At 35.6% G+C, this 15,085-nt stretch overlaps 2 protein-coding genes across 3 annotated transcripts; one reads left to right on the top strand and one right to left on the bottom strand.

Annotated features, from left to right (window-relative positions):
- Window positions 1–751: 751 nt before the first annotated feature.
- On the bottom strand, window positions 752–6,413 carry LOC137835043 (pentatricopeptide repeat-containing protein At1g20230-like). 2 transcript variants are annotated; one of them, XM_068643341.1, is made up of 5 exons: window positions 3,720–6,413; window positions 3,406–3,544; window positions 2,757–3,150; window positions 2,434–2,562; window positions 752–1,649 (listed from the first exon to the last, which is right to left on the bottom strand). In XM_068643341.1, exon 1 carries the CDS (start codon window positions 5,591–5,593, stop codon window positions 3,854–3,856), a length of 1,740 nt encoding a protein of 579 aa, XP_068499442.1. In that variant the 5' UTR covers window positions 5,594–6,413; the 3' UTR covers window positions 752–1,649; window positions 2,434–2,562; window positions 2,757–3,150; window positions 3,406–3,544; window positions 3,720–3,853. The 2 variants fall into 2 exon arrangements, with proteins under 2 accessions (XP_068499442.1, XP_068499443.1); XM_068643342.1 differs by lacking the exon at window positions 2,434–2,562 and having other exon boundaries at window positions 3,720–6,385.
- A 2,341-nt stretch (window positions 6,414–8,754) lies between these two features.
- LOC137836231 (SEED MATURATION PROTEIN 1) lies at window positions 8,755–9,226 on the top strand. Its single transcript, XM_068645071.1, has one exon. It carries the CDS (start codon window positions 8,829–8,831, stop codon window positions 9,096–9,098), a length of 270 nt encoding a protein of 89 aa, XP_068501172.1. The 5' UTR covers window positions 8,755–8,828; the 3' UTR covers window positions 9,099–9,226.
- The last annotated feature ends 5,859 nt before the right edge of the window (window positions 9,227–15,085 follow it).

Below are 15,085 nucleotides of genomic sequence, written 5' to 3'. Positions count from 1 at the left end.
TAGTTAGCTACGCTTAATTGCTTTTGTTTTTGCCTTGTTTAAAGCTTTGAAAATTTGCTAGATAACTTGCTTTGTTTTTGTGCATAAAAAATTTGATTTCTACATCCTCATTGTGTTTTAAGTGATTTACCTAAAGAGAGATTTGTGTGAAGATCTTGAGAGATAGTTTTTGGCTAAGGCAAGACTTGGTATTTAAGTAGTCCATTGTGACTCACCTCTCTTACCTGGAAAACTACCTTCATTAACTCTCCTCTTTTTTCTTAAAGTAAAACATTTCTATACACAAAACTTTAGTCATGTCTTCTCACTCCTCAAAATCTCTTAAAAGTGATGTGAAATCCTTGAAATCTCTTTTAAAACAACTTTCCAAGGATATTCAATCAATTTCATCTAAACAATTGGAGAATGAGACCAAAACTAATGAATTGACTAAAGCAAAGGATGAGAAGTCTCACATTTCAAAAAAATTACCTTTTCATGCATCTATCTCTAAAGATCATGATTCTTTTGGGGAGGGAAGCCTTAGAATAAATGATTATTATCAAGCAACCCCTAGAAGACATAGAAGAGATAGAAGAAAACCCAAGAGAGGAAGAGAAAATGTAGAAGCTTTCTTAGATTGGGAAATGAGGGTAGAAAAATTGTTTGCTTCCCATAAAGTAAAGAAGGAAAGAAAGATACAAAAGAAAAAAAATGAAGACGAAAGGGAAGCTAAAGAAAAAGAAAAAGAAAAGCCAAGTGAGGGGTGGTGTGAATCTAGAAAGAATGAGGAATATCTTATAACACCCCTCCTTACAAGCATATTAAAAATAGAAAATCAAGATGAACAACTTGGAAATAAGCAGAACTTAAAAAGAAAAATGCAAAGAGATACTCATTTGTGAAGAACCATAGCTCTAGATACCAAATGATGGCATTCCTAGATACCAAATGATGGCATTCCTTTGAGCTCTTCTTTGCGTTTTGGAGATGAAACTTGCGGAAGCTTGTGGAGGAGATGAAGCAAGGCCTTCCTAGGAAGTATGGGTGTCTTGGAGGTGCATGAAGAGTAGGAATTTAGGGAGGTTCGGCCAGCCCCTTTGAAGGTGATGGAGTGAAGATTAAAACCTAGATTCTAGGCAAGGAGTAAGGTATGACTCAAATTTGGCAGCATAACAATACTCTATTCAATCTTAAAATAGGAGGACCTGAAATGATGACCTAAATGATGAGCAAATGCAAGCCAAATGAAATGCAAAAGAGTAGCACATGGAGCACATGACACATGGGTGCACATGGCCTCCTAACTTGCACATGGACGTCCTAGATTAGTGGAGAGCTTCTAGAAACCGTAGCTAATCTAGGTTAACTCCTCCTTAATCCTAATTTGCAGAATTTAAACAAAGGTTCATAAGGCTATGCTATTTACACCACAAATAAGACTAAGCTACACTTTGTTAGGCCTTCTTGGACGTCACCCTTCTTGGATGTCAACTCTCTTTGACGCTCCTTGTGTGGCCTAGACACTTCTTGTGTGGCCTAGACGCTACTTGTGGGTGCCCTCTATGCAAGGTTGGTCCTAGACGCTCTCTTGGTTGCCTTTCATGCAAGGTTGGTCCTAGACGCTCTTTTGGGTGTTGGGGCCTCTTCCATCAATTCCAGCAAGCTTCCTGAATATTTTCCAAAAATCCAAAACTCAGAAAGTCAATAAAACTCCACATATGGTTGTAGATTAAATAGCTTTTCTTTATCATCCATATTATCCCACAAGCATCCAGAGGGAGGATCAGGTAGCTCATCATAATAAAACCATTGCACTAGTTTAATCAATGCTTGCTAGCTAATATCAACTTTTATTACTTGTGAATGACTGCAACAATGAATGAATAATATTTAAGAGAGACCATAGGAGACAGGATCCAAGTGTAGAAGGAAACAAAAATTAAAGCAAAGAGGCTTGCAAAGTGTCTCATTAGAAATGAAAAATTCTTGCACCTGATTTCCAAGGATATCCTAGACAAATTAAGAGTTGAAATGAAGTTAACATGGAAGAACATAACAATGCAAACCGTCATGATAACAAACATGATTGCACGTCACTTCCAACCAAGGGCTCAAGAATACCATTAGTGAGTTTTCAAAGGATAGTTAGAATATGTTTGTGAAGAAAAACATATCAATCTTTATCTATAATTGAAAGGTGTTGTGAGAGTTGAGTCCCACATTAGAAGTTTTAGTGCAGAGTTTACAAGTCCTTGGGCTCCAAGGTTCTTATCAGGCTTTTGATAGAACTCTCAATAAATATACTGAAATGGGCATATTATTTAATGAAAAACAAGTAAACCCAATTAAATTAACAACCAGTTGAAGTTTATCAAATGATCCATAGCTTTCCAGGGATGATGTATAATCTAGAGTATGTAGTAAGCTTTTCAAACATAGCATGCCTTTCACCTTTAGTACATCTGATAATATGAATCATCATTAGAACAGCCCTTAATACTGGTTCACTTTTGAAAATGATCATCAATATCCTTTTGCCAAATTCTGCACCATTTTTCAAGTGTATCCACAAAACTCAAGCTATAGAGAAAGGAAAAATTAGAATTAGTGAATTTGGCAAGCAACAACGGGTGAAATAAAAGGTCAGCTGAAAATTTTCAGAAATATAATCAACAGCAGTAGCAAGAAACAGAGACATAGGATAAGTTATTTATCTTTAAGTTTATACACATGTTAAATCATCAAGAAATGATAATGGAAGGAATACAATTTACCATGCACATGTAATTAGTAAGTTGATGCAGAGCTCACTACCACGAGTACAAGGGTTTAAATTTTCTCCACAATGAATTGTAAGCCACCCAAGAATGTCCCACAGATAACTCCTAATACCAACATGATAATTGCCTTTCAATCCCTCTTTTGCCATATATATTTGTTTTTCCAATGACAAGACAGGTTCAAACAATTGGTCTTGAATATTTTCAATCAGAAGATGACTCTATCAATTCCTTGTTTCCTTGTTTCCAACTTGCATGCTTCCACTTACCCATGGTTGTTTCCAATTTTTTTAGAAGTCAGCCTACTTTCTGTCATTCCACGAATTATGGCCTCAACAAGAGCTTCACCACACAAACCAACCACTTTTAAACAATTATCTTGGGATCTCTGGACAGATAAAAACCAATCTTTGTTAGGAGAAATACTTTATATTACAGTGGTCATCTTATAGAACAATGAAATGTTACCAATAGGCATTGAGCAAGCCTAATGATCTATAAGTTTCAGAATCTTCACAAGTATAGATATGCACATTTCATTTAGAAAGTCTAATGAACTGGCATCAAAACTCCTAATTCAGGTTCATAAGTGCTACTTACTAGACTTAAAAATCCCAAAAAGAAAAGGAAGCAAACTATACACCTTAACAACAGCACGACATGCTGCACGTGCATCTCCCGATAAGGAATCAAGAAAGGCACCAATTGATCGTAATACATTTTTCTGCACTTCAATGTTGGCACACTGCCACCTCCACCTATTTGTCTTCTCATCAAAATGTCTGTATTCACAAGAACAGTAATAGAATAAAATCATAACAAGAACAACAATCCACGAAATGAAAACACAATTCAATCACTTTCGGGCCCCACTTCGTCAAACACCAAAAAGATAGAAAGTTTAATGAAAAGATGACGGAATAAAAAATTAGAGGAAAGTGGGGTGGGAGTTAAGACCTGTTGCCAAGGTTTAGGGTGTGGAGAAGACGACAATGGAGGGTCTGCATATGCGAACTAATGCGGCGATCATTCTGTTACTCTTTGTCTCTGCCAGATTTCATGGTCTTGTTTCTAAAGCCTGATTCAAATAATCACCACAAGTCTTGACAAGAACAATTTCCATTTCTGAAGTGATGAAACCTCAAGGAGTCTCTAACGATGATTGTCATGCCAACAACCTTAGAAATGTACTTAATGACACTGTGACAGTCACCACAAATTCTCAAATTCTTAAAAACCCGTATAGATGACTGTCCATTCAAATTAAGAATCCCAAATGCAACAGCAAGCCTCTCACTGTGGCTGCAAAGGCTCGCAGCTTTTTCCTCTTGGTCAACATCTTGCAGAACATAATCAGTGTCAGGCTTATATCCGGCCAATTTCATTTTCTCATCTAACTCATCCAAAAAGCCATAGATTTTATCACTCTCCATGTTATTTTTGTCTCCAACAACAAAAGTGTAAACTCTATTTCCCACTTGAAGCCAACTACAGCCTGGAGTTTTTGTAATTCCTCTCTCTTTCATCAATATTCTGGCTTTTGAAGCTTCACTCCACAGTTTGGCTGTGACAAGGATGTTGAATAATGAAACATAATTTCCAGGGTTGTTGGGTTCAATCTCAAATAATTTACTGGCTGAAACTTTTGCCAACTCCACATTCTTATAAACTCTACAAGCACCAAGAAGTGCTCCCCAAGCACTGGCAGTTGGCTCCATAGGCATTCTCTGTATAAACTCGTATGCCTCATCAAGCCGACCAGCACGGCTGAAGACATCAACCATGCATGCATAGTGATTAGCATCAGGTTCTACTTGATGATCCCTGCCCATTGAATTAAAGATCTGGAGTCCTTCCTCTACCAGCCTTGAGTGGCTACAACCAGACAGAACACCAGTAAAAGTAACAGAATTGGGCCTCATCCCTGACTGAAGCATGCTCTCAAACAGCAAAAGCACTTCTTTTCCATTCCCATGCATTGCATTAGCAATTATCATCGTGTTCCAAGCAACAACATCTTTTCTGTGCATCATACCAAATACATTCCTTGAAAGATTCAAGTCACCACATTTAGCATACATGTATACCACCGCTGTCAGGGTTGTTAAGTCCCAAACTAACCAATGCCTAAAGACATAGCAATGTACCTCCTTGCCCATCCTCAAGCTTTCTAAAATAGAGCAAGCCGGTAAGAAACTACTAATTGTAATTTGATTAGGTTTAAATCCCATGCTTTGCATCTTCCTAAGCATCTCCACTGCCTCCTCCGTTTGCCCATTTTCCATGCAGCCCCCAATAACAGCATTCCATGTAGCTTCATCTGCTTTGACTCCTTTGCTCCTCATTTGGGAAAACAGGGCAAGACCCTTCTCATATTCTTTGTTTGTGAAGTATGCCGTTAAAACTCCATTCCAAGACACAACATCTCGATGAGGCATCAAATCAAATACTAGTCTAGCCGGTTTAACACTTAAACATCTAGCATACATGCTCACAAGAGCACTGCAGACAAACACATTTTCCATCATCTCATGTCTCATTGCAAATCCATGAATAGCCCTTCCAGACTTCAAATCTTTCAATTCCGAGCACGCTGGCAAAATGCTAGATACTGTCACTGAATTTGGCTTCACCCCATTCCGTCCCATTTCGTGAAAAACAGCTAGGCCTTGTCTAGGCAATCCACAATTGACATAGCATGAAGACATGCAGGTCCAAGAAACCACATCTTTCACAACCAAATCATCAAAAACCCGCCTGGCACCTTCAGTGCATTTACACTTCCCATAGGCATGAATCAATGCATTGCCCAAGAAAACATCAGAAATCATCCCACATCGTATGGCATCGTCATGAACCTCCTTGACTCTCAAGACATCACGAGAGGCACCAGAGGCCTTGGCAACAGCAAGAAACACCGAGTTCTGGGGTTTGATCCCACGTGCCCAAAGCGAAGCATAGATCCTTATGGCCTCATGTGGAAGTCCATAAGTAGTGAGACCTGAAATTAATGTATAACAAGTGGTCGGGTCTGGTTGAAGAATATTATCAAACAGTTGTTGGGCACGCCTGAAATCACCGACATTCAATGCTGCCTTGACGAGTCTGTGACCCAAGTGAGATGGGAGGTTAGTGGGCACAGACGGAGCCACCTTTGCTGAAGGTAGCTGCTTCCACAAGGAGGAGGATTGAGTGTTTTATGAGTGAGTACTGAACAAAGGTAGCAAAACAGAGCAAATACTACAACTACACACTTAACAGAGTCACACACTCTTCATCATGGTTATCAAACTAGCGAGTCTGCTCCGAGTTAGGCGAGTTCAACTGGGTCTTCGTTTTAACCAAAACGGTGTCTTAAGGGTTCGCCTTTCGTTTCGGTTTCACGTTCGTTTTGGTGGTGTTGCGTCTTCTCTGGAGTGCGGAGGTCGTGCGTCTTCTCTGAACAAGTGCGGCGGTGGTGGCGATCGAGCGGAGCAGGTCGCGCGGTGGTGACGATTGTGCAGAGGAGGTCGTGCGGTTGCGGTGGTCGCGGGTGGCAGGTCGACGGTGGTGCCGGAATTAGGGTTGCATTATTGTCTGGTGTGATTTAGGAAATTAGGACTTTTTTTTAATTGGGCTGCACTAAATTTGATTTTTTTATTAGGAAAACTTGTGCTAATATTTTTAAAATATTTTTTTTATGTGAAATAATACGAGTTTAGGAGTATTTTACGGGTGTATGTTCAACCTTCTCGGTTCGGTAAATTTAAATGGTTTCTAATATTCTTCAATTATTAAGCTTCTTTTTTTCTTTTGAAAAGGTCATTTTTTCTTGTTAAAAGAACTTTCTGCAGAAAATAAAACTATGAGGATAGTTATTTTTAAAATAAATTAATATAAATTATGAAGTGAGAATACTCTAATAAGTTAGGGTCCCCTTAAAACACTGCATATGCTTTTCTTTTGTATTAAAAGCTAAATCTAAAAAACAGCTAATACATTTTCGTATGTTAGACTAGTAATTTTAAAATTATTAAAAATTGAAATTGATTCGATTTATTATTTTTAAAGTGTCTCAATTTTGACATTTGTGAATAAAAATAAAATAAATGTTAAACAGGTTAACTATTTTGTTAAAAAAAATTAGATTAAAAAAAGGCCACACTTCTTACAACATTAGTAAATGATGTGTTAATTTCAGTTAAAAAATCATTATACAAGTTTACAAGTCTATTTAACTTGCTTTAAATTAATAAAAAGTGCTTTTTAAATCAACATTTTGAATAAAAAAAAGGAGTGAATTTTAATTAAAAATTAACTTAACATAATCTAAAAGAAGCTTTAAAAATTGATATTCATTAGTGACTCTTTAACAAAATTATATTTAATAAACATTACAAATACTGATTATTTAAATAAATAAATTTTTTAAATACTTTTCTCAAAAAATTTAAATAATTCATTAATTAATTATGATCTCAATTATCTTTTCAAACGGGTTAGAGCGAATACGAATAACCTATCCACTGTTCATTCTATCTAAAAAAAATCATCTCGTTACTCGTCTTGCTATTGGTAATACTTCTAAATATTCTTTATAATACCCAAACATTTTTTATTATTATTTAAATAAAATTATTTGAAATCAAGTTTTTAAAATAAAAATTCAGATAATAAAAATTAATTTTAAAGTATAATTCAAATAAAATTACACCCTAAAATATTAATACAAATAAATCCAGTCTTTTAAAAAAAACAAGTTATATTTCAAAATAAAAAATATAAATACACGAAATCAAATTCTAAATCATTCTTTAATTATTAATATTTCTCTAACTAATAACTTTATTTGGATAAGGTAGTTTTAAAGAAAATACTCAAATATAATTTATCAACAATAATTAATGAATAACGAGTATCCACATATTAATAGATACACTAATAATCGATAACAAGATAGAATAATTAAAATACGTGTTCTCATTATTCAATATTTTCACTTTTTTTTCATTCTTATTACACACTTTCTTATCAATTAAAATTTATTAAGAAAATAATAAATAGAATGGATTATTAGTATAAATAATATTAGTTGTTTGATTGAAAAAATAAAGTGAAATTCATTAATAATTTTTACTATATTTTAAATATTTTCATATTGATGGTTGATGATGAAAAAGGGTTTGCAGCCATTTTTACCTCAGGAAAAAAAAAACAGAAACTATTTATGTTAGGATAACACGATAAAACGTAGTTGTAGTGAAGAAAGAAAAAAAATCTGATTCCATGTTTTTCTAATTCTCAACTTTCATCTGTGCAGAGTATATAAAAATAATAATAACTTAGAACTATTTATACTTAACGATATTTGATTATTATAAAAAATCCAAATAATTTAAAAATGCTTGATTTTAATTAATTAATTTTTTATTATAATTTTTTTTATCGATGTAGATATAAATAACCCTATTATTAAGGGCGAGAAGATCTATAAATATAATGTAAGTATGGAATCTTTTATAAAAAAAATATAAAGCAAGACTAAACTATATATATTTAAACATTTAAAATATTATGACAAGAATGTTAACTTAAAAAAATATAACATTTTCGTATTTGTTATGATAATTAAAAAGGGCGTTCCTAAATATCTGAAAAAATATATAATATCTTATTTTTATTTACTTTTATTCTTACAATAAGAAGTGGTAAAGTTATATATTGTTAAAAAAATGAAAATGCACTTTTTAATTGAATTACATTTCATTTTTATTTACTTTTTCTATGAATCATTTTGAATATTAAAAATAATTTTGATAATATGAATATTTTGTGTTTATAAAGTTCCTGCATGCAGATGTAATATTCCAAACCCTAAAACATTCTAGTTGTCTTCCTCATCCACCACATGTCACCATTCACTGCATCCTCAACCTTGTTTACACACACTTGTCACATAAGCATGCAAAGAGCAAGCCACGTATGACAGCACTTGGGGCAATAAATGCACCCCATTTGACCCATCATCTCATCACTCAAATCTTCACATTCAGAGCCACTAGAGATAAGTTGCAGTTGCAAGCATTCATGGCGAAGAGCAAAGAAGACATAAAGTATGGAACAGCACAGGCAAGGCTTTCAGAAGATGAAGCAGTGAGGGTGGCGTATGTTAATGGCACTCCCCTTGAAGGAGGAAAGATCTCTGACTCTCAACCAGTTGACATGTATGCAAATGCACGCAATATTGCAAAGAGTGACACACCAGCAGCAAAGAATAATAATAATAATAATGAATCTCAGATGCAGAAACGTGACACACCAGAAGCAGGTTCTGCAGAATTCACCAGGGGCTCCTAGGTTTCTTTTTGGTTTTGGTTTTTCTAATGAAGTAGAAATTTTGTTGAGACGTTTTCATTTTGTTTTCATGTGATGTGTTTGTTTGGTTTTTATTGTAACCAATTAATAAGAGGTGAAAGGTTTGTAAATATTGATGGAAGGTGAAATCTCATGAGTAAACATATGAAGTGATTATGAAACATGGATGGAGTAATTAAAAACCATTATTAATAGTAAACTTTTTATACCTTCTCAGATAGGATGGAAAGATTCCAATAAAGTGGAAAAAACGAGAAACGAAATATTAAAAAAAGCAAGAACAAGTATCTTCATCATCACTTATACTTGTACTTGTTTGGATTACATAATGAAAATACTTTATTTGGATTACTTTATTTGGATTAGATTATGCTTTATTTGGATTAGGATTACATAATGAAAATGTGAGTTGTTTGGATTACAATTGAGTCATAAAAATTACATTATGAAAATATGAAAATCACATACTTTATTTGTATTTATACTTTATCTGGATTACAGTCTCTATAACGAGACTAGAGACTCAGTTCATGATATTTATATAGTGAGTTTATTATATTTATATAAATAAGCACGAAAAGATATTTATATAAATAAGCAGATAACGTTTCTATTTATACTTTATATTTATACTTTATTTAGAACAAGTTCATCATATTTATATAAATAACGAGATTGAGTTTATTTTAAGAATTAAATACACAATATTAGCAGATAACGTTTCTATTTATACTTTATTTAGAACAAGTTCGTGATATTTATATAAATAACGAGATTCAGTTTATTTTTAAGAATTAAATACGTCATTATACAATTATACAATATTAATAACATTAAGTGTTGAGTATATGTCATTATACAATATTAATAACACTAAGTGTCAGTCGTCTGAGTATTTTTTACCGGTACTGAATTTGGAGTTCACGGAAACCAAGAGACAAGAGACAGGATAACGAAGGAGTTCGTTTTGAGTGAAAGGGATCGAAGAGTAGTCTGAATCGTTCCCTTGGTTTCAATCCCGTTTGAGAATAATTAGCATCCACTATGGAGTCGAGAGAATTAGCGTAAAGAAGAAGGTAGATGGTATCAACCAGAAACAAGGTGAAGGAGAAGATGTCTAACAAATAACGCTTTTGATGTCTCTACTAGAAGAATTGCTGAAATAAAGAGAAGGAACAAGGAGACTAGGTGGAAAGATGAGGATGAGATTCAACTCTCCGAAAGGAGAATGAAGAGATGAAGAGGAAGCTTGTGGAAGGGGGTCCATCCATCAAGCCCGCCAACCCTGTTGGAAGGTCCTTCACCACCCCCACCGGTCCTAATTGAGGAATCAAACGATAAGATCCACACCCAAAAGGCTGACGAAGAGTCTTATCCTCCCGACATCCATTCACGGACTCTATAATTGGAGTACCTCTACCAGCTAGGTGGAAGGGCTTTAACAGGGACTATTATGACGGTACGACCGACCCCGACAAGCACATGGACGTGTACACCTCGAACAGTGCGGTCATGTGTCGAGTGTTCCCCACCTCATAGGTAACCTGGTTTACGAAGCTTCCCCCAAACTTCGTCGACTATTTTGAGACGCTGGTGTCAAGTTTGAGACGCAGTTCGCTACTAGTTGACCGCATCACCTAACTTCCATCACCCTAGTCAACATCCGCTAGGAGAAGGGGAAATCTTTGAGGAAGTTCATAGATGGGTTTGGTAAGATAGCCATGAACATCCAGAATCTGAGTTCATACATGACCATGCATCACATGATCACAACCCTACGACTGAGACAGTTTGCCGACAGCTTGTGCACGGAGCCAGTTGTGAGCCTGAACGAGCTTAGGCAGAGGGTCGCTAAGTTTATGCAGCTAAAGAAATTGAAGGAGTGTCGGGCCGAAGCAAGTGGAGATGGGGAAAAGAAAAGGAGAATGAGCGCCACAACAGACCAACTGCTGGTCGAAGAGATAAGCACAGGGACAACCGAGGGTACCGGTTCACAAGATACACCCCTTTAAGCGCCGACATGGGAAGGATCCTAGATGAAGCCTTGAGTTTCAATCTGATTCCACCATCTAGAAGGGTTACAAGTCCTCAACCCGCCGATTGAACTCGTAGATGTTGATACCACAGAGAAACAGTGGACATGCCACTGAGGAGTGTCAAGCGCTGAAGGATAAAATCGAGGAACTTATCCAAGTCGAGCACCTTCGGCGAATCGTGCAAGGGGACCAGGGATTGAAATGATCCCCGTGAAGGGAAAAACGACGAGGCGAAGGGACTACTCCCCTCAGAAGACAGAAGAGGACGACCGTCGACCTGAGCATCGGTCGAGAAGGGAAGACCTTTCGAGAAGGGAAGGAGGAGGGGTTGCCGAGAGGTCATCAGCACCATCGTTGGGGGATTTGCTGGGGGGTGGTAGTTCCAACAACGCCAGGAAGAAACACTAGAGAGCGGTCCATCAGGTTAACACCATATCTTTTTAACCGAGAATGCCTCCAATCACCTTCACCGATGAATATTTCAAGGGTGTCGACCCTTCACAGGACAATCCTATGGTAATATTGGTTGACATTGACAAGTTCACCATCATGATGACACTGGTGAATCAGGGGAGTTCGGTAAACATCCGTTGTTGGAAGACGTCAAAACAAATGAGGATTGCCAAGGAGGAGATGAAGTTGTACGATGATCATGTTATCGGCTTCTCGAGTGAGAGAGTAGGCATTTGAGGGTATATCAAACTTTATACCACATTCGGCGAGGGAGAGGCGAGCAAGACCATCAAAATCTGGTATCTGGTAATAGATGCCAACACCTCTTACAACATCCTGCTAGGAAGACCGTTCATCAATAGGTTGAGGGCGATCGTTTCCACCCCTCACCTGGTCATGAAATTCTCGTCGGCCTCGAGAGACATTTTAATGGTGCACGTAGACCAAGAAGTGGCACGGGAGTGTTATGCAGCAAGCCTGAGGATGAAGCCGACAAATCAAGATGACGATTATAACCGTTCCCCTAGGCAAAGATCCTCTCGAGGACGAATGTCCCCTTGAAGAGAGGCTCAGCTAGAGCGCAGGGAGCACATAATTGCTCTAGTCGACCTCGATCCTTGGATAGTCAAATCGAAGCTTGAATTATGGAGGACTTACGTCAAGTACCTTTCCTTGACGAAGAACACACCACCTGTGTAGGCATGACGATAGCGACGACCGAGGTCGAGCTGGTGTATCAGGTCTTGAAGAAGAATATTGATCTCTTAGCTGGACGACATCTGATATACCGGGAGTGAGTCTAGATATCATTACTCATAAACTCTTGGTCTACAAGGAAATGTGTCTGGTAGTCCAGAAGAAGCCTAAACTTTTACCTCATAAGTGTTAGAGGAAACTATAATACAAAGTTTGAAGAATATAGATTTGTAAGGGTTATGTTAGACTCTATAACTTACATCATAATTATCTCCTTTGAGAATACCTTAACATAGTGAAAATCACCTTATAAAAAAACCTAAGCTTTTAAAGCACCTATGGGAAGAGTATGAAAACATTGTCAAATGTGTATAAACATTTTTCAAAAACACAAGTTTAAAACCTTCTATTTTGATGAAAAATAAAATTATTTTTTTATTTTTGTGATATTTTTTGAGCCTATTATTACTTCTAACCTAAGGATCGAATTAGTATATTTGAATAAAAAATGAACAAAGACTGATAGGAGATTATCTTATATTGATTATAAGCATAGGACATGTGACACAATCTTAATTTCTTCTAAAAATTAAGTTTAACATGTTAATTTCTTCTAAAAATTAAGTTTAACATGTGTGTGTTGTATGTATTTATGTTCTTATAGGCAATAATTATATTAAATTTGTCGTAATTAAGGTGGGTTACCTTTAAAGCAGGTGATTCCTTTTAGAAAAATCACTTTCAACATTAATATATTAATCGACATTGAAAGGTGATTGTGTCAGTTTCAACAACGATTGTAATCATAATCAATGATGAAAGAAATTTCCAATTTTGGTAATTAAATTGGTATTGAAAGTTCATACTTCAACTACACATTCATTAACATTTGTTATAGAACTGATGTTGAAAGACTCAATAAGCTAATGTTAAATTAAATAAATTTTATATATTAATGCAAATTTTAGATAAATGATTTAATCTGAACATGTAAAACCCAAAAACAACTTAAAACTCAATTCCGAACAAATTTAATTCTTACTTCAAATCCAAAAATTCACACAATAATCAATTATAACATATGTACAACATTTTAAAAAAAAATCTATCTTTTAAAAGCTTCCCAACTCAATAGAGGGAAAACTATGAAACTTCAACCTATAAATCAACACCTCTACTTGTTTTGGTAACTAGAAAATTATATTCCTCAAGTGATTCAGATATATGTGTTCCTACAAGGGAGATGGGACCTAAAGAACTATTGAAGTCTTCTTCTCCTTCCTTCGGTCGGTCAGGTTGTTGGGTGATGAACTGAGATTCTCCTCGTCCTCCTGCTTTCCCTTCGGCACTCGGTCTCGGGTGAACACCGGATGGTGGGGGTACCTGCAAAGGCACTCCGACGCTCAAGTCAGTAAAGCGGGTGGTCACCTCTCAGGTAGGTGAACAGTAATAAATGACATACCTTACTCATTGGGATGCGTGCTATTTATATTATTCTAATGGACATACCTTATTGGGCCTGTTTATCGAGGTGGATACAACTTAGAGTTGTATTACCTAATTCTTTAATGATGGATTAATTTTACTGACCTTGGTTTGAGCGTCAACGGTAATCATGGTTGGCCGTCGGCCAAGTTCTCCTGGTATGAGTCGGTCATCGGCCAGATTTCTCTGGTCTCGGTCATCTCGGCTAGGTCTTTTGAGGTCTCAGCCAGGTGGGTCGTCGGCCTCGTCCATACCGGTACAATATGAAAGGTCATGTGCTCTAACCATTGTCACCTCATCTATTATCCTTCTCCCCTCAAATATTGTTGTGTGCCCTAACCATTGTCATGCTAGAACTTTGGAGACTTATAAACGAATGCCACACAAATATCTTTTTTTTCTCTTCTCATTTGTTCACTTTCATGCCTTAGCTCTAGTCTACCATTATCTAGTTTGGCTTTCATTTCGTTCGCATTTGTTTCCTTTCGTATCCAAGCACAAACAAAGATACTTGCTCAACTCAAAAGCTTATTAAAACACATTAATGTGTGCATTGTAAGAAGAGGAGTACTCAAATGTTTATGTATTTTGAGGAGTCAAAGAAATGTAGGACAATATTATGGTTACATATAAAGATTTCATTGATGTAATGAGGAATAAACTTAGTCTACTTACCCAACCATATGAACTTCTCAATATGAAAGTGAAGAAAAATTTACAAAGTATATTCAGAAGATTTCAAACCATATTAAATAATTTTGTTCACTCATCATACATTAAGATAAATATGATCACATTGATAAAATTTTACACAGTCTAGTCAAACAATAGAGAAATAAAATCCTTAAAAATGTCCAAGAAATTGATATCGTGTCTCTAAAAGAATTTATTAATATTCTCAAAGTATACAAGTTAAATCTCCAATAAGATGAAATTTTAAAATAAAAAAATGCAAAACAAGTATACTTCTTAAAAAAACTTTAAAATTGAAAAATGCAAAACAAGTATACTTCTTAAAAAAAAACTTTAAAGTTAAAATAATTATCTCGCTTAAGAAAGCAAACTTGTGAGTAAATAAAACAAAATAAAATAGAAAAGATGATAAAACCTAGATAGTTATAAGAATAACTACCAAATATGTATAAATGATCAAATTATTAAAAAATTGTATGTGTCCTACAAACTAATTCAAAGTAATTTAAAGATTTTATATAAATAAATAAATAAGTGAATTTTTTATTTGTGTAAGTTTAGAAATGTTGGTTTACTCCAAAACCTTATTTATTTATTTTCTCTATA

The sequence above is a fragment of the Phaseolus vulgaris genome, chromosome 5 (assembly GCF_000499845.2).
Source record: "Phaseolus vulgaris cultivar G19833 chromosome 5, P. vulgaris v2.0, whole genome shotgun sequence".
NCBI lineage: Eukaryota > Viridiplantae > Streptophyta > Magnoliopsida > Fabales > Fabaceae > Phaseolus > Phaseolus vulgaris.
This window is presented reverse-complemented; position numbering and strand designations above follow the sequence as displayed.